Source organism: Pungitius pungitius, chromosome 3 (genome assembly GCF_949316345.1).
Source record: "Pungitius pungitius chromosome 3, fPunPun2.1, whole genome shotgun sequence".
Classification (NCBI taxonomy): Eukaryota; Metazoa; Chordata; class Actinopteri; order Perciformes; family Gasterosteidae; genus Pungitius; species Pungitius pungitius.
The window spans coordinates 9516891-9536634 of NC_084902.1; the positions used below are offsets into that span (position 1 = coordinate 9516891).

At 42.8% G+C, this 19744-nt stretch overlaps 1 protein-coding gene across 2 annotated transcripts in view; it reads left to right on the forward strand.

Annotated features, from left to right (window-relative positions):
* Positions 1-17: 17 nt before the first annotated feature.
* Positions 18-19744, forward strand: part of ppp1r37 (protein phosphatase 1, regulatory subunit 37) — a 32113-nt gene continuing 12386 nt past the window's right edge. The window contains exons 1-5 of one of the 2 annotated variants that reach the window (XM_037455879.2): positions 18-329; positions 1170-1763; positions 12711-12808; positions 17867-17912; positions 18031-18131. In XM_037455879.2, coding sequence (XP_037311776.2) covers positions 1190-1763; positions 12711-12808; positions 17867-17912; positions 18031-18131 — 819 coding nt within the window. In that variant the 5' untranslated portion in view covers positions 18-329; positions 1170-1189. Of the gene's footprint in view, positions 1764-12710; positions 12809-17866; positions 17913-18030; positions 18132-19744 lie in introns of both variants that reach the window. The other variant, XM_037455791.2, reaches the window with a different exon arrangement.

Here is a 19744-nt window from a genome sequence, read left to right on the forward strand (position 1 = left end):
CTCGTGGCTAACGACGTGCTGACGTAAGACGTGTGAACAACAAACAGTTGGTGGACTTCAACAAGCTAGCGAATGGTAACCGCTAGACAAAACAGGTTCAACGTACTTCTCCCGGATAGAGAAACACCTACTAAACCTGTGCGGTCGGAAAATCTTTACGATCTCGCAACAAAAAGAAGCATTTGTACCGACAGGTGTAGCTCCGCCACGGTTCCCCAACGCAAACGTTAGCCATTGAAACATGCTCATTGCGAGGAGTGTGACGCCTGTTTTTTTTCTGGCCGCCGCAGGTCGACGGTTGTGATGCAAGCCGAGCAACACGACAGAGGGTGAGACTACAGCCGGAAAATAATTCTATTTACAGGGAAGAATGGACTTGGTCGGGGGGAAACAGACGGGCTCACGCAGAGAAGCTGGCACGCGACCATACACGGGCCCGAACGTCATTGTTGGGAAACAACTTTAGCAAGCTAGCTAACATTAGCTCGCTCAAAATTCATGCAAATTAATTGGTTTGGTGTCAGGGCAGCAAGTTCACTCCGATGGCGTTATGGAGGCACCCTGAGTGACTTGTTCATTCCACTCTGACTGTTTTCTTTAATCTTGCTGGCGATGTGTTGACGACAGTTAGCTTCTCTTCGGTTCCCTCTTGGAGCAAGGACACGGTTGGCAGAAATTGTTACGCGTTGTTTGCCTTCCTGGGTCATGGTAGTGTAGCAAAGTTGCCAGGTTTGGTATACAGATAATTACTGGAACAGTATCCATTTCACACAGACTTTAGTGTGAAATTGCAATTTAATTAGCAGTTGTTGTTTTTTAACAATGCCCCAAATCATTTAAATCCCCCCTAGAACAACAAGCAAGTTAAAATATAGATATAATTCTCAGATTGGACTTGAATAAAATTTCTTTCACGTTCGTATTGACAGGCTTATCCATTTCTGTTGTTTCCTAATATCTAGGCGGTCTGGCACAGTTACGATCTGTGAGTTTCACTGGAAATGAAAACATGAATTTTGAAGAGCAGTGTCTAGATTTGTGCAATGTCAAGACAAAAAGTAATGTGGCTGATGATCACAACACAACCAACAACACAGAAGGGGTCACCCCCCGCATCTCTGAACTGATGACGGACAGTAACACAGAAAAACAAAACATTGTTCCCACAGAGGCCTCCGAGACGCACTTCATGCCTCAGCTCACTGACAACCTTCAAGCAGCTGAGGAGGACAACCACCAGGCACAAGACCCACTGGAAATTGACGAGGTCAATGGAAATAGAAAGAGCACTGCTCTAGACACTGCTGCAGTAGTGAATCCCACTGACTTTACTTTTTCTAATGATGAACAGCGCAAGGCTGATATTGGGGGGTTGCAAATGAAGGAAGATAAAGACACTGATCCTGCAACATTGGTTGTGGAAGAAGGGGATGATGGTGGTGACATGGACATTGGTGTGGATCTCAGTCTCGATGAGAGCGGAGTGTTGGAGGCCGAATCGACAAATGACAGATTATTAACGGACAATGCTGCTGATTCGGAGTCCACGGCTCAGGATGTCCCTGCTGGCGGCACGGTAGAGAGCCCGTCAGATGCCATCCAGACGAGCGGCTCGGAAGCCTCTGCCACAGACCAAGCTGGACTGTACCCATCTGTGGAGGAGGGGAACGATAAACACAAACCAAGTGGCAAACGGGTGACGTTTCCCTCAGATGAGGATATTATCTCTGGAGCAGTGGAGCCCAAAGACCCCTGGAGACATGGTAATACTGTGTTTTTTATTCTACCCGCCTGTTTGTATGACTTTCTTTTTATTTTCCACTGTATAAACATGTAATTTGAACATGGTTCTCAGAGATTCATTCTCAACCTCCATATCTAATTTGAGATTTGAATATGTGTGACCTCTCCATATTCTGTGTGTAGTTGGTAGAAATGAGATGTATGTTGACACATGAGAGGTGTCTTGATGTGCAGTCTTTTTAGGAAGGTTCTTTGGTCAAACTAGAGAACTTTGTTGCAGAACCTTTTTTGACACAAGTTACTTAAACGAGTTCAATAACTGCATAGCTTAGTCAGGCTGTATTTCTCCGGCAGCCAGCGTACAGATATACAGGCCTTAGTGGATCCCAGCACTCCTTGAGGTGTGCCACTTTCTTCTGTCGGATCCTGTTTGTTCAGTGAGAACATGTTAAAGGGAAGCATATGCTGGATATGACGCTGCCTTTTTGTGTTGACGTAAGGAACTCAACCTTAAAAAGTACAGGCGTTTTTTGTCTTTTTTACAATGCTGTGTTCAAGTTCAAACTTTTTGACTCCTAACTTTAACGACATGAAGTAGATAATGGCTTTGTGTTTTATTCTATTTGTATTTTTTTCCATCTAGTCATCAGCAGAAATATACTGCTTTTATATACAGTTGTTTTGTGTTTAGTTCTTATTTTCTGCAACAGCTGGCGAGTCATGAACAATCTACCTATGACTCGCACGTCGCTTTATCTGGTTAGGAAGTGGGCATCATCATCATCATCATCGTGCTGCGTTCACACCAAAAGCGAAGCAAATTATTCCCCTGAGTAGATTGCATGCAAAGTTGATGCGAAGTTGCAGATTAAGCAAATCTTAAAGGACAGCGCAAAACATGCAAAGAAGCGAATAATTCCCATTCAGTGTTGAGATGCTCAGCCCTTCATCGTCCTGCTGCCAAAGCATGAATATACTTTATGAAACTGCCACTCACCGGAGATGAATAGACAGGCGCTCAGCAGCTTAGATTGAACGCCTGTAAGTTACTTGGTGTCCAACCGGGAGATCTTGTCACCGGTCCGAGCCAACAGGTCATCATAACTACCTACTGGTTAGCCTGAAGTACCCACAAACACAAACACAACGACGTTTGCGGTTCCAACGTTTGTGTAATTTCCACAACAAGAGCAGAACTAGTGGTTATTTACATGGTGAATAGCGGAAATAATAACAGTCTTTACGGAGACAAGCCACAGAAATATGTCACGCCGCGCCCCCCCTTGAATAAAGGCGAATTAACTACAACCAGTCGGACAAGTTGACTTGCAGCATTAAAGGCACCTGCAGTCATAGTGTGACAACTGGTGTTTGCTCACAGTGCTGTGGCAGCAATCAAGATAGTTACTCAGTTGATGGCAATCAGAGAGGAAGCCCAATCTGTTTATATTGACTAAGTAATATACTTCCAACCTTATAGTGTATTCATGAGCTGTGGGGTTTTGAGGGTAAGCCGGTGACCGTAGTGTTTGTTTTTTTCTGTTGTGCATAAAGCCAAAAATGTAGGCCGGGCCAAGACGTGGGTCAGTGATTCAAGATCACTCCCTGCCAGATGGGGGAAGGAGAGTAGGAATAAGCAAAACTGCCCCATGTTCAAATCAATGTGACTCGTTTTATTAATACCCCTGCAATTGAAAAGACGTTGCATGTTACCCTTGATTTATATTCTTCCAACTCAAAATAACGTACTTTGTTTCATCCATAAACCTCACTGCTAGTCACACAATGCGGTCGCTTTTTTGTGTGACATAACAGGGCGCCATGCCAGGTAGTCAAACAAACAGTCAAGTATGTAGATGATCGATCTCTGACTCTGATTATTTATCCTGGGACATTAGCATGTAGTTTATTTAAGTTTCAGAGTTCAAACTGATAGCGCCGTTGATATTTCAAGGCGGTAAAGTTAATTAAACACTGAGAATATGCAGTCTATGATAGCAGCATTTTACAATTATAAAAAGATATAACTATTCACCGCAACAATTTTGAGGTGAATAGTAGAAGAACGGCATCCTTGTCACCGGGAATATTCAATATTTTGAGGAAAATGAGTTGGTGCTGACTGAATTTCCTACAAGAAGCTGACGGCACATACAAGTTTAAGTCAGGTCACCTGCTTATGCAAATTTTACATCAACATTACATTTTTGCAACTGAGGAAGCCAGACAATTACTGTATTACGCAATTAATCGACTGCTGCGCCAGCAGGTCAAAGGCAAACTCCCCAAAGCTTTTAGATTCACCTGCATTCCCTTTGCTTTGTCCTACTTCAGCTATCTTTAGGACATGCTCACACGTGGGACAGGCTTTTTGAATGCAAAGTCCAGGGAATCCAATCCATTCCAACCTCCACTTCAAGGCCCCTCATTCCTCGTTGTGAGCACTGTCCCACAGTAGCTCAGTGATCCATCGTGATCTTTTTATCTGCAGATCTAGTTTGGTTCTCCGGGTCCATGTCTTCTTTCATTTGTCAGAAACATAACAAAGAAGTAAGTCTGAGCTCAGAGCCTGGAGCTCTACAACGAACACTAAAAGATGTTGATATCTGGTTAAATAGCTCTCACAAAATGGGTCTCTGAACTGAAAGCTGCTGTTCAAAATAAACACCTGAGGTTCAAGAGGGACCATTGTCAGGGCAACCAAAGGAGTCAGATGTGGTGTCATATTTCCATTTATTCCCTTAACGCTCCCTTTTTTCAGAATTAATGTTGGAGTTTCTTATCCAGCATACTATGTGCTAAGCGAGATGTTTCACTCAAAACACTATTCACATTATACAACAGTTTAACCTCAACGCCATATACACCTGAGTTAGGTAATGTCTTTTCTAGAACTCTTTTTTAAAAGTTTTTATTTCTCTCTCCCTGTTGAGACTTGAGGGACGCCTGTTCCTTCCCTCCAGGCCTGTGTAAACACGTGACCATATCCTGAGATTCCTGAACTTCCCAACATGATGCTTTCCTTCCCCTGCTCCCTTCGCTTCTTCCCAACTGTTTCTCTGGACAGGTCAATCGTACTATTCGCAGCTCAAGATGATATTTGTGACGCATGCTGTTACAACAGCACTGCATCACGCTAGAATGATGCATTTATCATGCAGAGAAAATCTGTTTGTTAAGTTCATATGTGAGGTTGTTGTAGTTTTTTTTTTTACAGTACACGGAGAGCATGGTAGAGTACTATGAAGTTGTTGTAGTACACCTTTGCGTACCAATATGTTAAAGCCTACTTCCTGCAGTGCAGACAATCCCTTCACATTAAAAGCGAATGTCCTGCAGGCCCCCCAACGAGAAGCTGCCTACGTGCAGCGCTGTCTCATGTCATCAGACCCACTTGGCACCAGGTTATTGGGGCCTCCGACCCGTGAGATGTTATGTGTTGTGGCTGTGGACCAAGTAACCTGGTGATAAGCAAAGCTTTCAGTATTCAGAATGGACAACGCCTCACAAAAGCCAGAAGTTCGATCATTTTACACCAAAGGCACATCAGAACTGGATTTACTCGGCCAAAGCTAGAAAAATATGTGATGGACTTGTCTGTAGTTTGAGATGACAGTAGTGGAGATGACACACCTTTGAGCTTTAAATCTGCCAAATTAACACTTTTAAATATTAGTTGCGAAGATGGATGGATACCTGATCTGTTGAATGTCAAATCCACATTTTCCATTAAAAAAAATTGGAAAGAAAACAATGTTTGTGGTGCAAACCATGCACAGGAACATAAAACAGTCAAGAATAACAAAGCTGATGATAGTTTATAAAATTGAATGAAAGTGGCGAAACATTTCAGACCCATATGGATGACCGGTGAGTGTATGCAACTATTGTCTTGCCTTAAAAAAATGTTGCCCTTTTTTTTACCATCACGGCCGTTGAACTTTCTGTTCTCAAACAGAAATTTGTACTCTTATCACTCCTGAGGAAGCAGGAAGGGAAAAATATTTCATACACATTCCACAAAAAGCCCCTTGATTTAATAATAGAAGAAACCACTCCAGTTTGCTCCTGTCACTCTCCATCCGGACTCTCTTTCCGTCACAGGCCCTTAAAATGGCTATTCTGTTTTTTTTAACAATCAATCTAGTTGAGAGCAAGGATGTTAAGTTTGGGGGAGCTATAGTAATTCCTTTTAGATTCTGCATCAGTCTAACCGGAGAGCTGTCTGTTAATTATTGATCTGCCTGCAGCTACTTGGAATCAATTCCAGAATTTTTGCATAATTACACTCCTGCAAAGTCTGGATGTTTTCTTGAGCCGATGCTGATGCAGTTGGTTGAACCCGTTCCACCCGAGGAGTGCCCTAAAGCAGTGGTCCCCAACCTTTTTTGCCTCCCGGGGGGGGTAAATCATGCGCTCTTTGTCCACTGGTGGGCGAAACTGCCGTTGCCAGCAAGGCGTGGACAGTTGTAAGCATGAAGGAAAAAATACAACAACAAAAACATCCCTCTTGAACTATGTCAGGAGGGACGACCACATATAATTAGGAAACTTTCAAAACATTTTTCAAAAAAATAAAGTCAAATGACAAATGCATTATTTCTGTGTTACCAAAAGGCCCACGGACCTGTACCATTAACGCTCTACCCGTTTTGGCTTCTGACTGGCCTAGGCCAGTCATTCATTTGGGGTTTGGTCGTATCCAATAGGATTATAAGATTTCAAAAAGTGGTTGGAAGGGGCATATTGGCCAACCACAGCTCACGTTAGACAAAGAATCCAGAATGTCAGTCGTGAGGCCTGTAAAAAGCCTGTCCCAGAGTAGTAATCCTCACTCAACATTAAATCTTCCAGGATGACTGTCCACACACTGGGCTATCGCCTAATTACAGAGTAATTACATTTTTTTTATCATGGTTGTGCCATTTTTGGTGCAAAGGCCAAAAAAACGCCTCAGTGCACTGAGGCAGGAAGAAGTTAAGTCTCCCGGTCGATGTGTTTTAAGCAGAAGGACGCTGGTAGAACGCAAACCTTTCTCCCACTCTGTGTTTACCCTTTGCTGACGTCTCGTCTTCATTGGTCATTCTGCCTGGGTAGAGGCACAAACGCTGCCTCTCCGCTCCACCGCTGACCGACCAGGGAGCCAACTATCATGTGCAAATGACGCCACGGCCACCGTCCGCAGCACAGTGGTGTGAAATGGCAGGCAGTGGGACTGGAGATCGGCAGGGGGGGACTATTTTAGCACTTGCATGTTAAGTAGGAGTGGGCAGTTTGGTGTTTCACCCAGAACATACTGCCATATATATTTATATTGAAGTTCACCGCCACGCTTGGTATACATTGTGGTCTGGTAACAGGTGAGGTTTTTATTTTTTATTTCCCCTCACCTACGTCAATGGCAGTTGGCTAAATAACAGTCTCAGAGTTGTGGGAGATGATCATAAACTCAAATCAACACCTCTAAAACTGTTTTCAGCTAAATATGACCATTGTTACCTTCATAAAGGTAGAATTTGTCGAAGGAGCGCTGTTAGGTTGCAAACGTTTTTAGCTCGCTATACTGTCGACTGAGGGATTTTTGTTGATTTCCTAAAATTCTGTTTTCCTCTCCAGAGCTCAAACAGGCAGTCTGTGTTTTCAGATTTCATCCACGGTACAGACCATGTTCAAAAAGCAAGCAAACATTTTTGGATGCATGAAACACACACTTTTCATCCGATCAAGTGTGAATGCAGACATAGTTGAAGGACTACGTTATTTGAATTTTCTCTTTGAGATGAAGTGAGCTGATAATGAATGTCAAACTGATGAATGAGCGACTGAGCCACATTAAAATGGTTTCAGCCAACAGGACAACCAATCATGTCCCAAGTTGCCTTTAGCTGAAACACAGTGGATTATTGGACACCTGGACTCCACTTGTTGCCGAGCGCCCTGCATCCAACCCTTTACATTTTGCAGCACTTGAATTTTTTGACTGAATGCTGGGAATAATTTCATCTCAAACCATCTAGCCTGTCCACACGGGTTCCTCTGGCATAACCTTTCACTGCAGATCTTTATTCTACTAAATCTTGTCTAAAATGATCACTTTGAGGTAACCTCCCATCGACCATCATTTCAGTATCGACCTGTGCACTCTCAGGAGGCTAATCCCTCCAGAGGATTGGCTCTCCGTTGTTGCAGACTAGTATTAGCTGCTACGTAACAATTTGTAGAAGAATGAACTGGGTCAGTCAACCGGCTGACTAGCTTTTCCGACCACAGTTTTCTCTGCTAGGTTGTTGTTATGTAACTGCCTTGTTCTGCTGTCGTCCATGCAGCTGCCACTGCGTGCACATGCACTAGTTCCACTGAGGCTGGTACAGTCTTCACCACGTTCCTGGTCAGTTTTTCTTAAGCCGTCCATACAGATTGTGCAGGATCATTCGTAACTGGTGAAACCAGACTGTGCCGACGAGGGTGAACGGAAGACATTGTGCATGTTGTACGTTTTCAATGAAAATGATTTTTGTGTCAAGTCTCATGGTCCTCGGGCAGTGTCTATGTTTTGTCTTCCTCTGCACTCATCCAAACAGTGGTTTCCTCCTTTTTGGAGTGAGGGGAGAACGGTAAATACTTGAAGACTGTGTGTGTTGCTGCTGTGTTTGTCGACTCAACAAAGAATAGGAGTGAGTGGTGAAGGTACAAAGATAGCAGGGCTAAGGAAGATAAACAGACTGTGACATTTAGATATGCGGTCAGACCACTCAAATGCCTTCTTAATTATAGGTGCTATATAGTTTACTGGGACCGTTTCACACTCAATCAAATGGGACTACAACAAATCAGAGAGGGACTGCAACTTTGTAACCATCTCCTTTCCAATACTGTTGAACATAATAATCACATGTTTTAACAAGCCCTAAAGGTTTGGCTTCTACATCAAATGCTTTAAAAGAAAACCATTAGAGCTGTGGTGTCCCAGGGCACTCTAGGATCCACCCAGGTCTCAGCAAAACATGGGACAACACAGCTCATTTTTAGTGTTGGTGTTCTTTTGACGTCAGTAATTATTAATGCAGTGTTTCCCTCACCATTACATTGTGGAGGGGGGGGGGGGGGGGGGGCACCAGCTCCTCCACTCTGCATGTGTTCTGACCTACTGTATTTCAACTGCATTTAGTAATCGCATGTCTTTTTAATGAGTTGCCAAAAGGCTTGTTTGGCAGCGTTAATTGAAAGTCTGAAATAAATGATACAGTGATGCGTTTGATTGATAGATGGTAAACATAAACAGTGATTAAGTGTCATTATTGAAAGTAAATTAAAACGACTCATGATATGTATGGCTGACCTCAATGCTTTGTGTTTTCGAATGTTGACATGCTAATTGATATTGAGTTTGTTATGGAAGTGCACTTCAGGGGCTTACCACAACACACTGAGTTATACCAAAGGGATTTCCAGATATCCTGTCATGGAATATCTACATCCGTTTGCATTGCAGTCAGAATCTCTGCTCCATTTAAGGCTAAATGTGCATCTGCAAGATGGCGATCAAAAGCTCATCACGCAGAGCTGCATTGACCTCGGTTGATCTGAGTCAGCGAGCAGGGATCCTGCTCTTTTTCTTTTGCGCTCCAGCTCAGTGATGGAAGAAGTGGGGCATGCTGCTTCTTTGGGTTATTTAGCAGATTCACTGTGTCAAAGCAGAGTTCCCTTCCATTGTTTGTTCCCCCCTCCCCTCCAGAGGAAGTTCTTTACCATAACAATTTTTAATTTCTTTATCTTATTAGTAGACTTATTTAATGGGCTGTTTTGGTTAGATGGGTGCCCATGTAAATTGTAACCGTGCAGGAAGTCAAATTACAACCCTATGCATTTTCCCATAACATGTGCAGTCCCCACTGCCCATACAACCACACTGCAGCAGTCTTAAGAACTACAAGCTATACCACATTACATTATTATAATACGAATTCTCAGTTACAATGCTTAAACAACAATGCTAGTACGTTATGAGTGTTAACAATAGACATACTGTAGTGTCAGTGCAACACCGCAACCAGACTGCGTGGACTTCATGCGTCTATGAAAATAGAACATTTTTAAGTATGCCTTGCCTGTGGTATGTGATTTTTTTTTTTCTTTCTGTTTCCTCTCTGCCTGACTGCATCGTTGTAGCCTATCGAACAAAAGTGTTAACATGCACACATGCGCCTGGCTTATTGTAGTTGTATGAATGTATTTATGCGTGTGGGAGCTTGAACCGTTTTTGACCACCATGGAAATGTTTTGTTTTTTTAATGCTGAAGTGCTGCAAGTGCGGATGAAGTAGATTATCTGAGCGGGACTGTAGGCAAGTTACTAAGAGCTGGCTGATCTGATTTATTGAACCCAGCATTCCCATTTGTAAAGTATGCACGCTTGCATTGTAGTCACCCATGGGTATTGCAACAATCTCATCTCCAGGTCATAAATATTTATGACCATCTGTTAATTTGACTAATAATACCTTTAAAAAAAAAAAATATTGTCATAAAGGGTCCTTTTAGTATTGCCCAACCCTAATCCAACTTAAACTCTCTTCTTCCTCTTAAGCTGGTTTTCAAAGATGTTGTTCTTAGCGGTCCATTCCCCTCCCATCTCCCCATTATGCAGGCCTCCTCTCTGCCACTCCCTTCTTCTTGCATGTACCAGCAGCACTAAAGGGAGGGCAATAAAACCGAGAAAAGGCAAGCAGAAATTCAGCTGTAGCTCAGCTCTTAATGCTCTTGCCGGTTAAAGCTTAAATCTTTTGTGTAACGCTGAGTATTTGACTCCTTTCTGCTGCTGTTTTTCCTATTTTGGTGTTCAACCTGAACTTCCTTACAACACTTTTTTTGTTTTTTACCACAGCAGTGAAAGATTAAGTCAATCTCCATTTTTGGTTCTCTCTTCCCTTCTGTTCTGTTTCTTAAATTAAAGAGTTATGTGTGATATTGTGTTGTAAACAGGGGAAACTTCCCTCAGGAAGTGTTTACACACACTTGCTCCATATCGACCCTGCACAATAACACTTTTCCAAGGACATAGTGTTCACTTGAACGGACACGCTGTGCAAATTTACAAGTGTGCCCTCCAACACATTGGCAGCAGAGGCATTTAGGTCATATCCGCAATTATGTGTCACTCTCTTTTTTTAAAGTTTTGATTAATTTGGTTGCACATAATTCGATTTTAATGACTAGTTTCAAGATATGATGAGAACATCAGTTTACCATGAAACCTCTCACCTGAATCCAAACCTATGAATCAATCCTCCCCACAGTCTGGTCATGTGACACAAAACTGGTTTCTCGATTTATATATTCAAATAAGCACAGAGTAACTGCACTCTGCTTTAATGTCTGGGGACATTTGTTATTTATTTCTTACAAATGCAATTCGGCAGGTTAAATCTCGATCCTTCTACTTACGGCTTCCTTCTTTGTTAGTTTCTCAAGCATTAAGCTCCGACTGCACACTCCTTAGAAAACATTGGGAATCTTCAACCCTTACAAGTAATCCAAAATGTTGACCCGAAAGGAAGGCGCTTGGTCTATATGTGAAAATATCCTCTACATCTCTGATTCATTCCCTCATTTACCTCTTCCCCATTTTGAATTTAATATGCCCCCTATAACCAATTGACCAATCAATTAATTTGACATACGGCATGGCTTGACAGAATTGCATGCTGGTTCTTTTCCCTTTTTGCCGTCTCTCTTAACGTGCTTTGATATACTCCTCAAAACTCTGTCACCAAGTATGAAACGTTTCACCTGCTAACTCTTAATGACGTTAATACGTTGTTTTGTAGTGATTGGCAGTTCTACTTTTGCTAACCAAACGCACGAGTCGATGTCAGACTGGAGATGAAAACCGTGTCGATAGTTTGCATTAATTGATCTTTGGAAACCTGCAGCATGTTATTAACATGCTTATTTAAGTGTCTACCAGCTGCTGCTCAAACGTAAAGTGGCTGTTTGGTTCTGGTTTCAAAACAAGGAAAGGAAGTGTTGTGGCTGTTCTTATCATATTCGTGTGGCACTGACTCGCCCTTTTTAATTTGCTCTCTCTCACGCACGCACGCACAGAATCGCCTTCGACTCACTGCAGCATCGTCTCTGGTAGTATTTCTGGCATTGGTCCGACGTTGGGACATTTCGTTGAGACGGTGAATAACAGGGTTGGTCAGACAGAGGGCTGCTCGTGTCGGGTTTTTTTTGAGCTGGCCTCTTCGTCCCATGAGCAGGTTATTCCTTCTGAACTGCACTTGTGTAAATATAGAGACGCACTTATTCAACCAGTCAAGTCTGTTCTGGCACCAGCTGACACAGATGATGAATGTGAGTTAAACTAATGAGGAACACTACGGGAGATAAAAAGGAAAAGGAGGTGGAGGCGGCTGAGCGGACAAATTGTCACCTTGGCGAGTGAACTCAAAATGCTGACTGCAACGCAAAGTCTGACTCACGCACATTAGCGCTGTGTACAGTACTGTTACAGTGGAAGCATAGCAACAGCTGTTTTTATCTCATAATTCATTGCTTTATCTGTCCGTATAGGGTGTGAAGTATGTAGGATGCTTCACTGTTTGTCAGTCAAACTAAATGTCCAGATCTCTCATTTGGGCGGCGCGGCAGAAAGGTCGCTGGGTTCAAAACCACCCGGCAACCTTTCTGTGTGGACTCTGCATGTTCTGCCTGGGTTCTCTCTGGGGAATAGGTTAATTGGTCAATGGATGTGAGCCTTCATGTCAGCCCTGTGATTAATCCATGGTGTCTCTCGCCAGAGGACCGGCACCATGGCAGCTCCAGCTGAAGGCTAAAAGCGTAATCATTGTGACAAGCGTGTCACGTTATTTCTTTTTTACTCAGAAAAAACTATTTTGTGTGTGTGAGCCGAACTCATTTCCTTAAAAACAAACCTCCTGACTCCCTTAATCTTCTGTTTTGCAGCCCAGAATGTGACGATGGAGGAGATCCTCTCTTCCTACAAACAAGCGTGTCAGAAACTCAACTGTAAACTCATACCCAAAGTGCTCAAACAGATACAGGTGAGGTTCTTTTACTTTCTGATGTGCCTGGTTTTGTTTTTTGTTGTTTGTGTAATGTTGAGAAAACGATAAAAATAAAAAAACAGGTGATGTCCAACACAGACAGTCATATTCTCTCTAAAGAACAAACTGGGACTTAATTAATAATAATCTTCATTTGGGTAAGAGTACTTGAACTTCTGTTGTATTTGCCTTTGCTTCAGCTAGGTGTTGCTAATGAAAAGATTATGGTTCTTTTTTGTTTTGCATCATCACCTTTAGGGCAGCACACTGCTCCCACTGAGGGGATGGGTTAAATGCAGAATAATTTCCCCATGGGGATTGTTAAAGGATACTTTCTTCTTCTTCTTCTAAACACAAATTCCATTGCAGAGTTTTAACACCTCTGTGTGCTGTAACATCAAGCAAATTGACTTACTGTAGTTTGTTGTAACAAAATTGCTGTCCTCATTCAAGAGCCATTAGAGGCCGTAACAAGCTGTTAAACTACTGGAGCTATTTACAGTATTATAGAAGCGTATCCAGTTGTGAGATTGAACCAAATTTAGTTTTAAGGATTGCATCCTTAACCATGTATTGTACAGATGAAAACACAAATGTCTATAGCATCCCTGGTTGAATAATGGTCTGGAGTCTTAAACTGATGGTCCATGAATCTTTGAGCAAAGAGGAAAATAAGACGAGCTTTATTGAACACTTTTAGCATCTTTCATTAATAACACAAAACAGAAAACCCCTAAAACAATATTTTACAAAGAATGTACTTGAACAGGTAACGTTACTAACCTTGTGCCCATATGGACCTGGTGCTAAACTGTAACTTTTTTCCGTGTTTTTATACATTTTCTCGTCTTTTTGTTTTCATCTCGGTTCAAATTGCGCACTTCTGTTTTTCTGCATTTCAAATAAAAGCACAATTAGAAATGCATCGACTGCCATACCAAAATGTATAAGATAAAAAACATTAAAAAGTAACAATCTCCACAGTCTTCGAGGTCCTTTACGATGTCTGTTCATAGGGTCATTGAAGACACGGCATGATGCACAGTGGTATGACTGGTGCTACTGTTGTAGGGTGGGACTCGTCCTATTCCAGTAAGGGTGGTTGTTACTCCCTACAGGCAGACCAGTATTTCATGTCTCTTTTTTTTTTTTTTTGCCTTGTCTTGCTGGCCAGCCAGCACGGTCATGTGTCTCCTAATCCCTCCGCATAAGCACAAATCCAGTGGGGGAAGCCTCAGGGCTGTTTGTTTTTATATAGGCTATTTCTGCCGACCTTGTGCGTTTTGTATGTGAAATGGTGCATATGCTTTTGCAATTGCTCAAATGTTTTGAATGTGGGGATCTATTTCACTGAATGTGAGACGCAGATGCATTATTTTTGCATTTGATGTCTTTGTTCTTGTGGTTGTGCAGGTGGGTTCTTTATACAAATGCTCGGTAACTCTATGAGGCACATACCTGGTAGAGTGGCAGTTAAATCCAAATGGTAGAGCGCCAGCATTTGCCCAACACTGCAGAGGGATAGGTGCTGTCTCGAGCAAAGCCCTTCTTGGGAGTATCATAACAACCCTGACCTCTTGCCCACTTCTACCAAAGCGCAGGCTGCAAAGGCTGATTGAGAGATGAGCATTCCAGGCCTGGTGAGGTCCCCCCCCCACATGTTTCTAGCAACAAAAGTGACTGAGCCCAATACGGCAGCAAGTGTGAGCTAGCATGGACATCCTGAGCCCAACTTTCCTTGACATCAGGGCAAACCCCTTCGATCCCTGAGGCTGCTGTAGGCTTTGAAAGTAGCCTGCTGCAGAAAAGCCGGGAGGGCAAGAGGAGGGAGTGATGGAGGGTGGGAGGGAGGAAGGGAGTTGTCCTCCACAGTGTTCTAAACCTTAGCAAGCAGGTCATCTGTGACCAGACATTGAGGTTGAGGGCACCTGGCTTCTGGCCTCGGAGCCTCTGCAGCAGAGGTCACTAACTGTCCGGACCCAGAAGCCGTCCCATCCGGACCTGAAGCTAAAACAGACGGTTGTTGAGGTAAAATAGACCTTAAAGCAGCACTTTTGAGCGGGCTTTCTTTGATTGAAAAGTTTCTGCCACTACCAGAGCCCTAAATGGCCTTGTCACTCTGGGAATACTATGTGATCATGGATAACTCCATGTATGCAAACAAACTACACATATGTGCCTATGGCTTTTTGGATTGCATCCAGGCACCAAACGGAGTCCTCTACTAAGACAAAAGGAGTCAGTATTAACCTTTAAAGCAGTGACACATTAGCTATTTGTTCTGTTTTCATAGTGCTGCACACACTCATAAAACCTGGAAACTGGGGCCTCTTCACTGAAGCATTGCACATTTGTATCTGCAGGTGTGTTTCCATTTGTGACTGATGACGTTGAATTAAAGGGAGCCCCAGATGGAAACACACATGTGAGTCAAGTGACTTGGCAAAGAAATCCCCACACGCTCAGTCAGCTGAGAGAAAAAACTTGGGTCAACATCTCAGCTACTTGTGGAAATGCACATCACTGTGCTAAGCCTCCGCTGTGAGCTTCATTGTGTCCTACAGTCTGGGTACATTTCCACTGGGACAGACCTGGGGGCAGCTGTAACTCAGCTCGGAGTGTAGTAGGTTCTCCTTTAGCCACAAGGTTGGTGGTCCGATCCCAGGCTTCTACCCACTTGTCAAAGTGTCCAGGCCGAGACACTAACCAAGAGTCTCCCCAGGTGCTTCAAAGCAGCCCACTGCTCTTAAATGCTACGGGTCCGTTTAACGCCAAGTTCAAACTATATTAAGTGTTTTTTTAGGGCTGATTTGGCCCACCTTCTCCTTCCCTCCATCATAGTCTGCTTTTTTTGTTGTGGTTCTTTTGCTCATGTCTGGCTTCTCTCATTTCCTCCCCACCACTGTCATTTCTCAGTCCACTACCGCCCCCTCTCATTTTTGCTTAGTCATCCTTGCAGTAACCAGCCACTCAGACCAAATGGCTGACTAGTGAGAGGGAGGCTTGCAAGAGGAGATCCACCTTTTTGCATACCCACCCCCCTTCACTCTAAATGCTTGCTTACTTTATTAAGTCCAACAGCACTTTACTCTCGGGGCTCCATGCAGGTTATGCACATTTCTGGCAAGTTGTTTGTGTGTCTTTGATTCATAAGGGTCACTATTTAGAAGCTGCCTGTTGAATGCTGGCTCTGCAGGAGCTCCCATCCGAGTCTTACGACCAGGACAACTTGTTAGCCTTGTGTCACATTTCTGCTGCAGCAATTCCTTCAGGGTGCTCTCATGGTTCAGTATATCTCTCAAAAGGCAGTCTTTTTTGTCACCATGAATCTATGTAAAGTGAATGATGTAATATTTTGTTGCAGCACCGACACCCACTTCTATAATGACATCATAGTACATACATCTCATAGGGATGCGATTCAAAGGTCACACAGACTGCATCCCATTTCAGTCATGACCAAATATGCAAACGTACTCCTAAAGCATGTCAAACGTAGACTGTACAGAGGCAGTTCAATGTGTTGCATGTAAAGCAGGGCTTCATTTTTTTGGAAGCAGGTGTATTTGTATTCTGACGTAGTTAGATAAGAGGTTCAATGCCACGCTGATGTCAGTTCAGAAAATATTAAGCTCAAGCCGGCTCTTGGCTCCGCACAAAACAAACCAAAGACCTAAAGGACCATGGCTTTTGACCAATATTATTTGACATGTTCATATGTAAGTTCTAAAGGTACCAGTCTTTGTCCTAAGATAAGCTACATAACTACCTTCATGTATAAGGAGCAGACTTGAGCATGGCATGAATCTTGTCATCACGGTCTTTGCAAGAAATGATCCTGGTCATTGGGTCCTCTAGGGGATGCTTTTTCTTTGACCAAGCGTTTTATAACATCCAGCCCAGGCATTTTGACTTGGCTAAAATTAAATATGACGGTGTTCTCATGCTTTTCTACCTGTATGCCTAAAATCCACAGAATTTAAACCTAGTGTGGTTTTGTACACTAGGTTGGTTTTGTAAATTAGGGCATTAAATCGATGTTGTCCACCCACAGCACGCACGCACACAGACGGATCCACCAACCTTCTTGTAGAGGCACGTTATGCGTCATGCACTATTTTGGGTTCTAGCCGCTCTGGCAGGGAGTTATTTACTCATATAAAGTCATTCTCGCTGACAGCTGCCCAATATAGCAGTAAAGAAAGATGTATTGCTATTAAATTGCTCATGTGTTCTTAGTTATGTTTACACAATAAACACCATATTTTTAAATGAAGAACATCATCTAGAAATGTTAATCAAACCGCATTTAATCGATTGTACTGAACATGAATAATTGACAGATTGATTATCTTTATAATTACCACACTTTTATTTATATTGCAGTGTTAATTGCCAGGTATATTATGACCATACAGCTTTCAGATGTGCCATTTGTCACATAATGTAATCTGGTGTTCAGTTATGCAGGAGGCACGAACCCCCCGTACAGCTAAATGCACATTATTATGTTCAGACTCACTGATAGGTGATTAGCTGCTGGCAGTGTGGCAAGAGGGCAGAGGGGATTGAGTTCGTGCTGAATGGGCCGGGCAGCCAACGAGGGAGAGGGATTTGCTGGTACATAGTTTAGTGTTTGTGTGGGTTGACGGGTGTTTTACCAGCGTAAGAGGATAAATATCTATCCACCTTTTGATCTTTGATTCTTTCACTCTAAGACTGTGGTTTGGGGTAAAATGTCCCTCTTGTATGCCCTTTTCATACTTATACAATTAATTGATCTACAGAATGTTGATTACGTTATCCTCCTGAATCCGGATTTCTTTTTACAAATAATAATGTAATGGTCACAGAAACTTGTTTGTTGTGAGTATCCACAATGGAACAATGCATTAGAAAAATCTGCACTAGGAATGGCAGATCTCTTCTTCTTATCGCCAGTAGTCGTGTATTGAATGTCCTCTTGTGTGATTTATGTTTCAACCTGTGAAAAGCGAAGTTTCCTGCAATGGAGTAATGCTCAACTCTTACTGACACTGTTTTTTTTGTGTCTAGGAACTGAAAGACCTGACTCAGCGAAATGAATGCTTAGATCTGAAAGGTAAGCAGCAAAACATCAGTATACCATAAATCCAGCTGGTGGGAATAAACACATACCAAAACTTGTTCATATTGGGAGATTTATTTTTTTTACAAATGCTATCGATGTATGTCTTCAGGTGAGAAGCTGGACTACAAAGCATGTGAGTCTCTGGAAGAGATTTTGAAGAGGGTCCAGTTTAAAGTGATAGACCTGGAGCAAACCAACCTGGATGAAGATGTAAGAAGATCCTGCCTTTTTTTTTTAAATCTGCCTCATTCCCATCCTGTATTCCTCTCAGTGTAGCTAAAGTTCTTCCATCCAACATCCATAATTCATGCTTGTCACTCTTTCGTTCACTGTTGCTCTCGGCCCGCGGTCACTCTCTGGTCCCGTTTTTCACTCTGACTGCACTGACAGGATGTGGCGTGTTTGCTATGGCTTTTTTGATTACTCCAGATGTCCACTTGTGTAAATACCGTTAGGAACGTTTGGGCTGTAGACACGCACAGACAGAGGCAGTGTGGATCGACCGCTTCCTTTCACACAGAGCTCCATAAACGCTGTGTGACAGAGACACAAGCTCTGCTTTTAGCCAGATTCACTTGAGATAAGATGGACTTTTATAACAGATCTGTGTTTTTAAAGAAAATACGCACAAAGCTCAGGCACACGGCACCAGCGCGTCGCGTAATTAAAAGCGATGCAGAGTGACGGACAGACTTGATTCCGGAAATGCGAACGCCGTCGTTGAATGAGTCACCAAAGAGCCGCATCTCGGTCTGAGACAAGTGCTTCGCCTTGGGCTCAGATGAAATGGAAAGGGTTGAAAGGAGAGAAAGGAAGTCGAGGACAGAACTGAAGTGCGTGGGATAGAAAACAAATGGAATGGAATGGTGAGGTGAGGTGAGAGGCATGGAGCGAGAGACGCACAGTAGTATTGGTTGATTTGGCAGAGCTCCAGTAGTGCCGTCTTGAAAGGAACGACATGGGAAGATGAAAGGAGAAGAAACCGTGTTGGAGAGATGTCTTTGGAAGCGTGGGGGAGTAGACACGGGATGCCTTTTTATTGGGCTGGATGTGACTCACCTTCCCCCACTCTGAGGATAAACACACTGGTGTGTATATACTCTATGATGTCTGAGTATTCGCTCGCTCGCTCGCTCACTCACTCACAAATGGGAAAATATCAGAAGCTATGCAGCTAATGTTATTTCCCATCAGCCTCAGTGAAGGATGAACTTTAGCGTTCACTCTTTCATTGTAATCTGCTTGTCAGATCCTGTAATAGGGTGCATAAATGAGCAAATTCATTTGGCTGTTGGTTCTAGTATCATTAGTTTACTTTTAACTGTTACTGAGTAAAAGACAAATATAAGCTCATTTTATTCTGAAAACATGGCAATAACTTTCTGTCATATACACTTTTAAATTTTCAGATGAAAGATGAACCCCGCAGCTCTACTAAAATGAGGTTAAAAAAATCTGATCACATGAGTGCACTTTGGCTGTATCACCTGACATTCCCCTTTAGTCCTTCATCTGCTTCTTTACCAAACAGGGTTTTGCTCCGTTTTACACTGTTTGGCCTTTTTCCCATTAACTCCTCAACACAGGTGAAAATGAAACGACTTGTTTGAAAAATTCCCAACTTTTGATGGTTTCATGTGTTTCAGGTGTACATACAGACATACACACACACACACACACACACATAGGGTTGTAAAGTACATCTTGAGGTTTGGAATGTTTGTGGGGAAAAATGGGCATCTTTCCGATTTGCGTGTGTTTCGGCGAACAATCCATCTGTTGATTATAAAAATAATGAACACAATAATTCATTTATAGTGAAA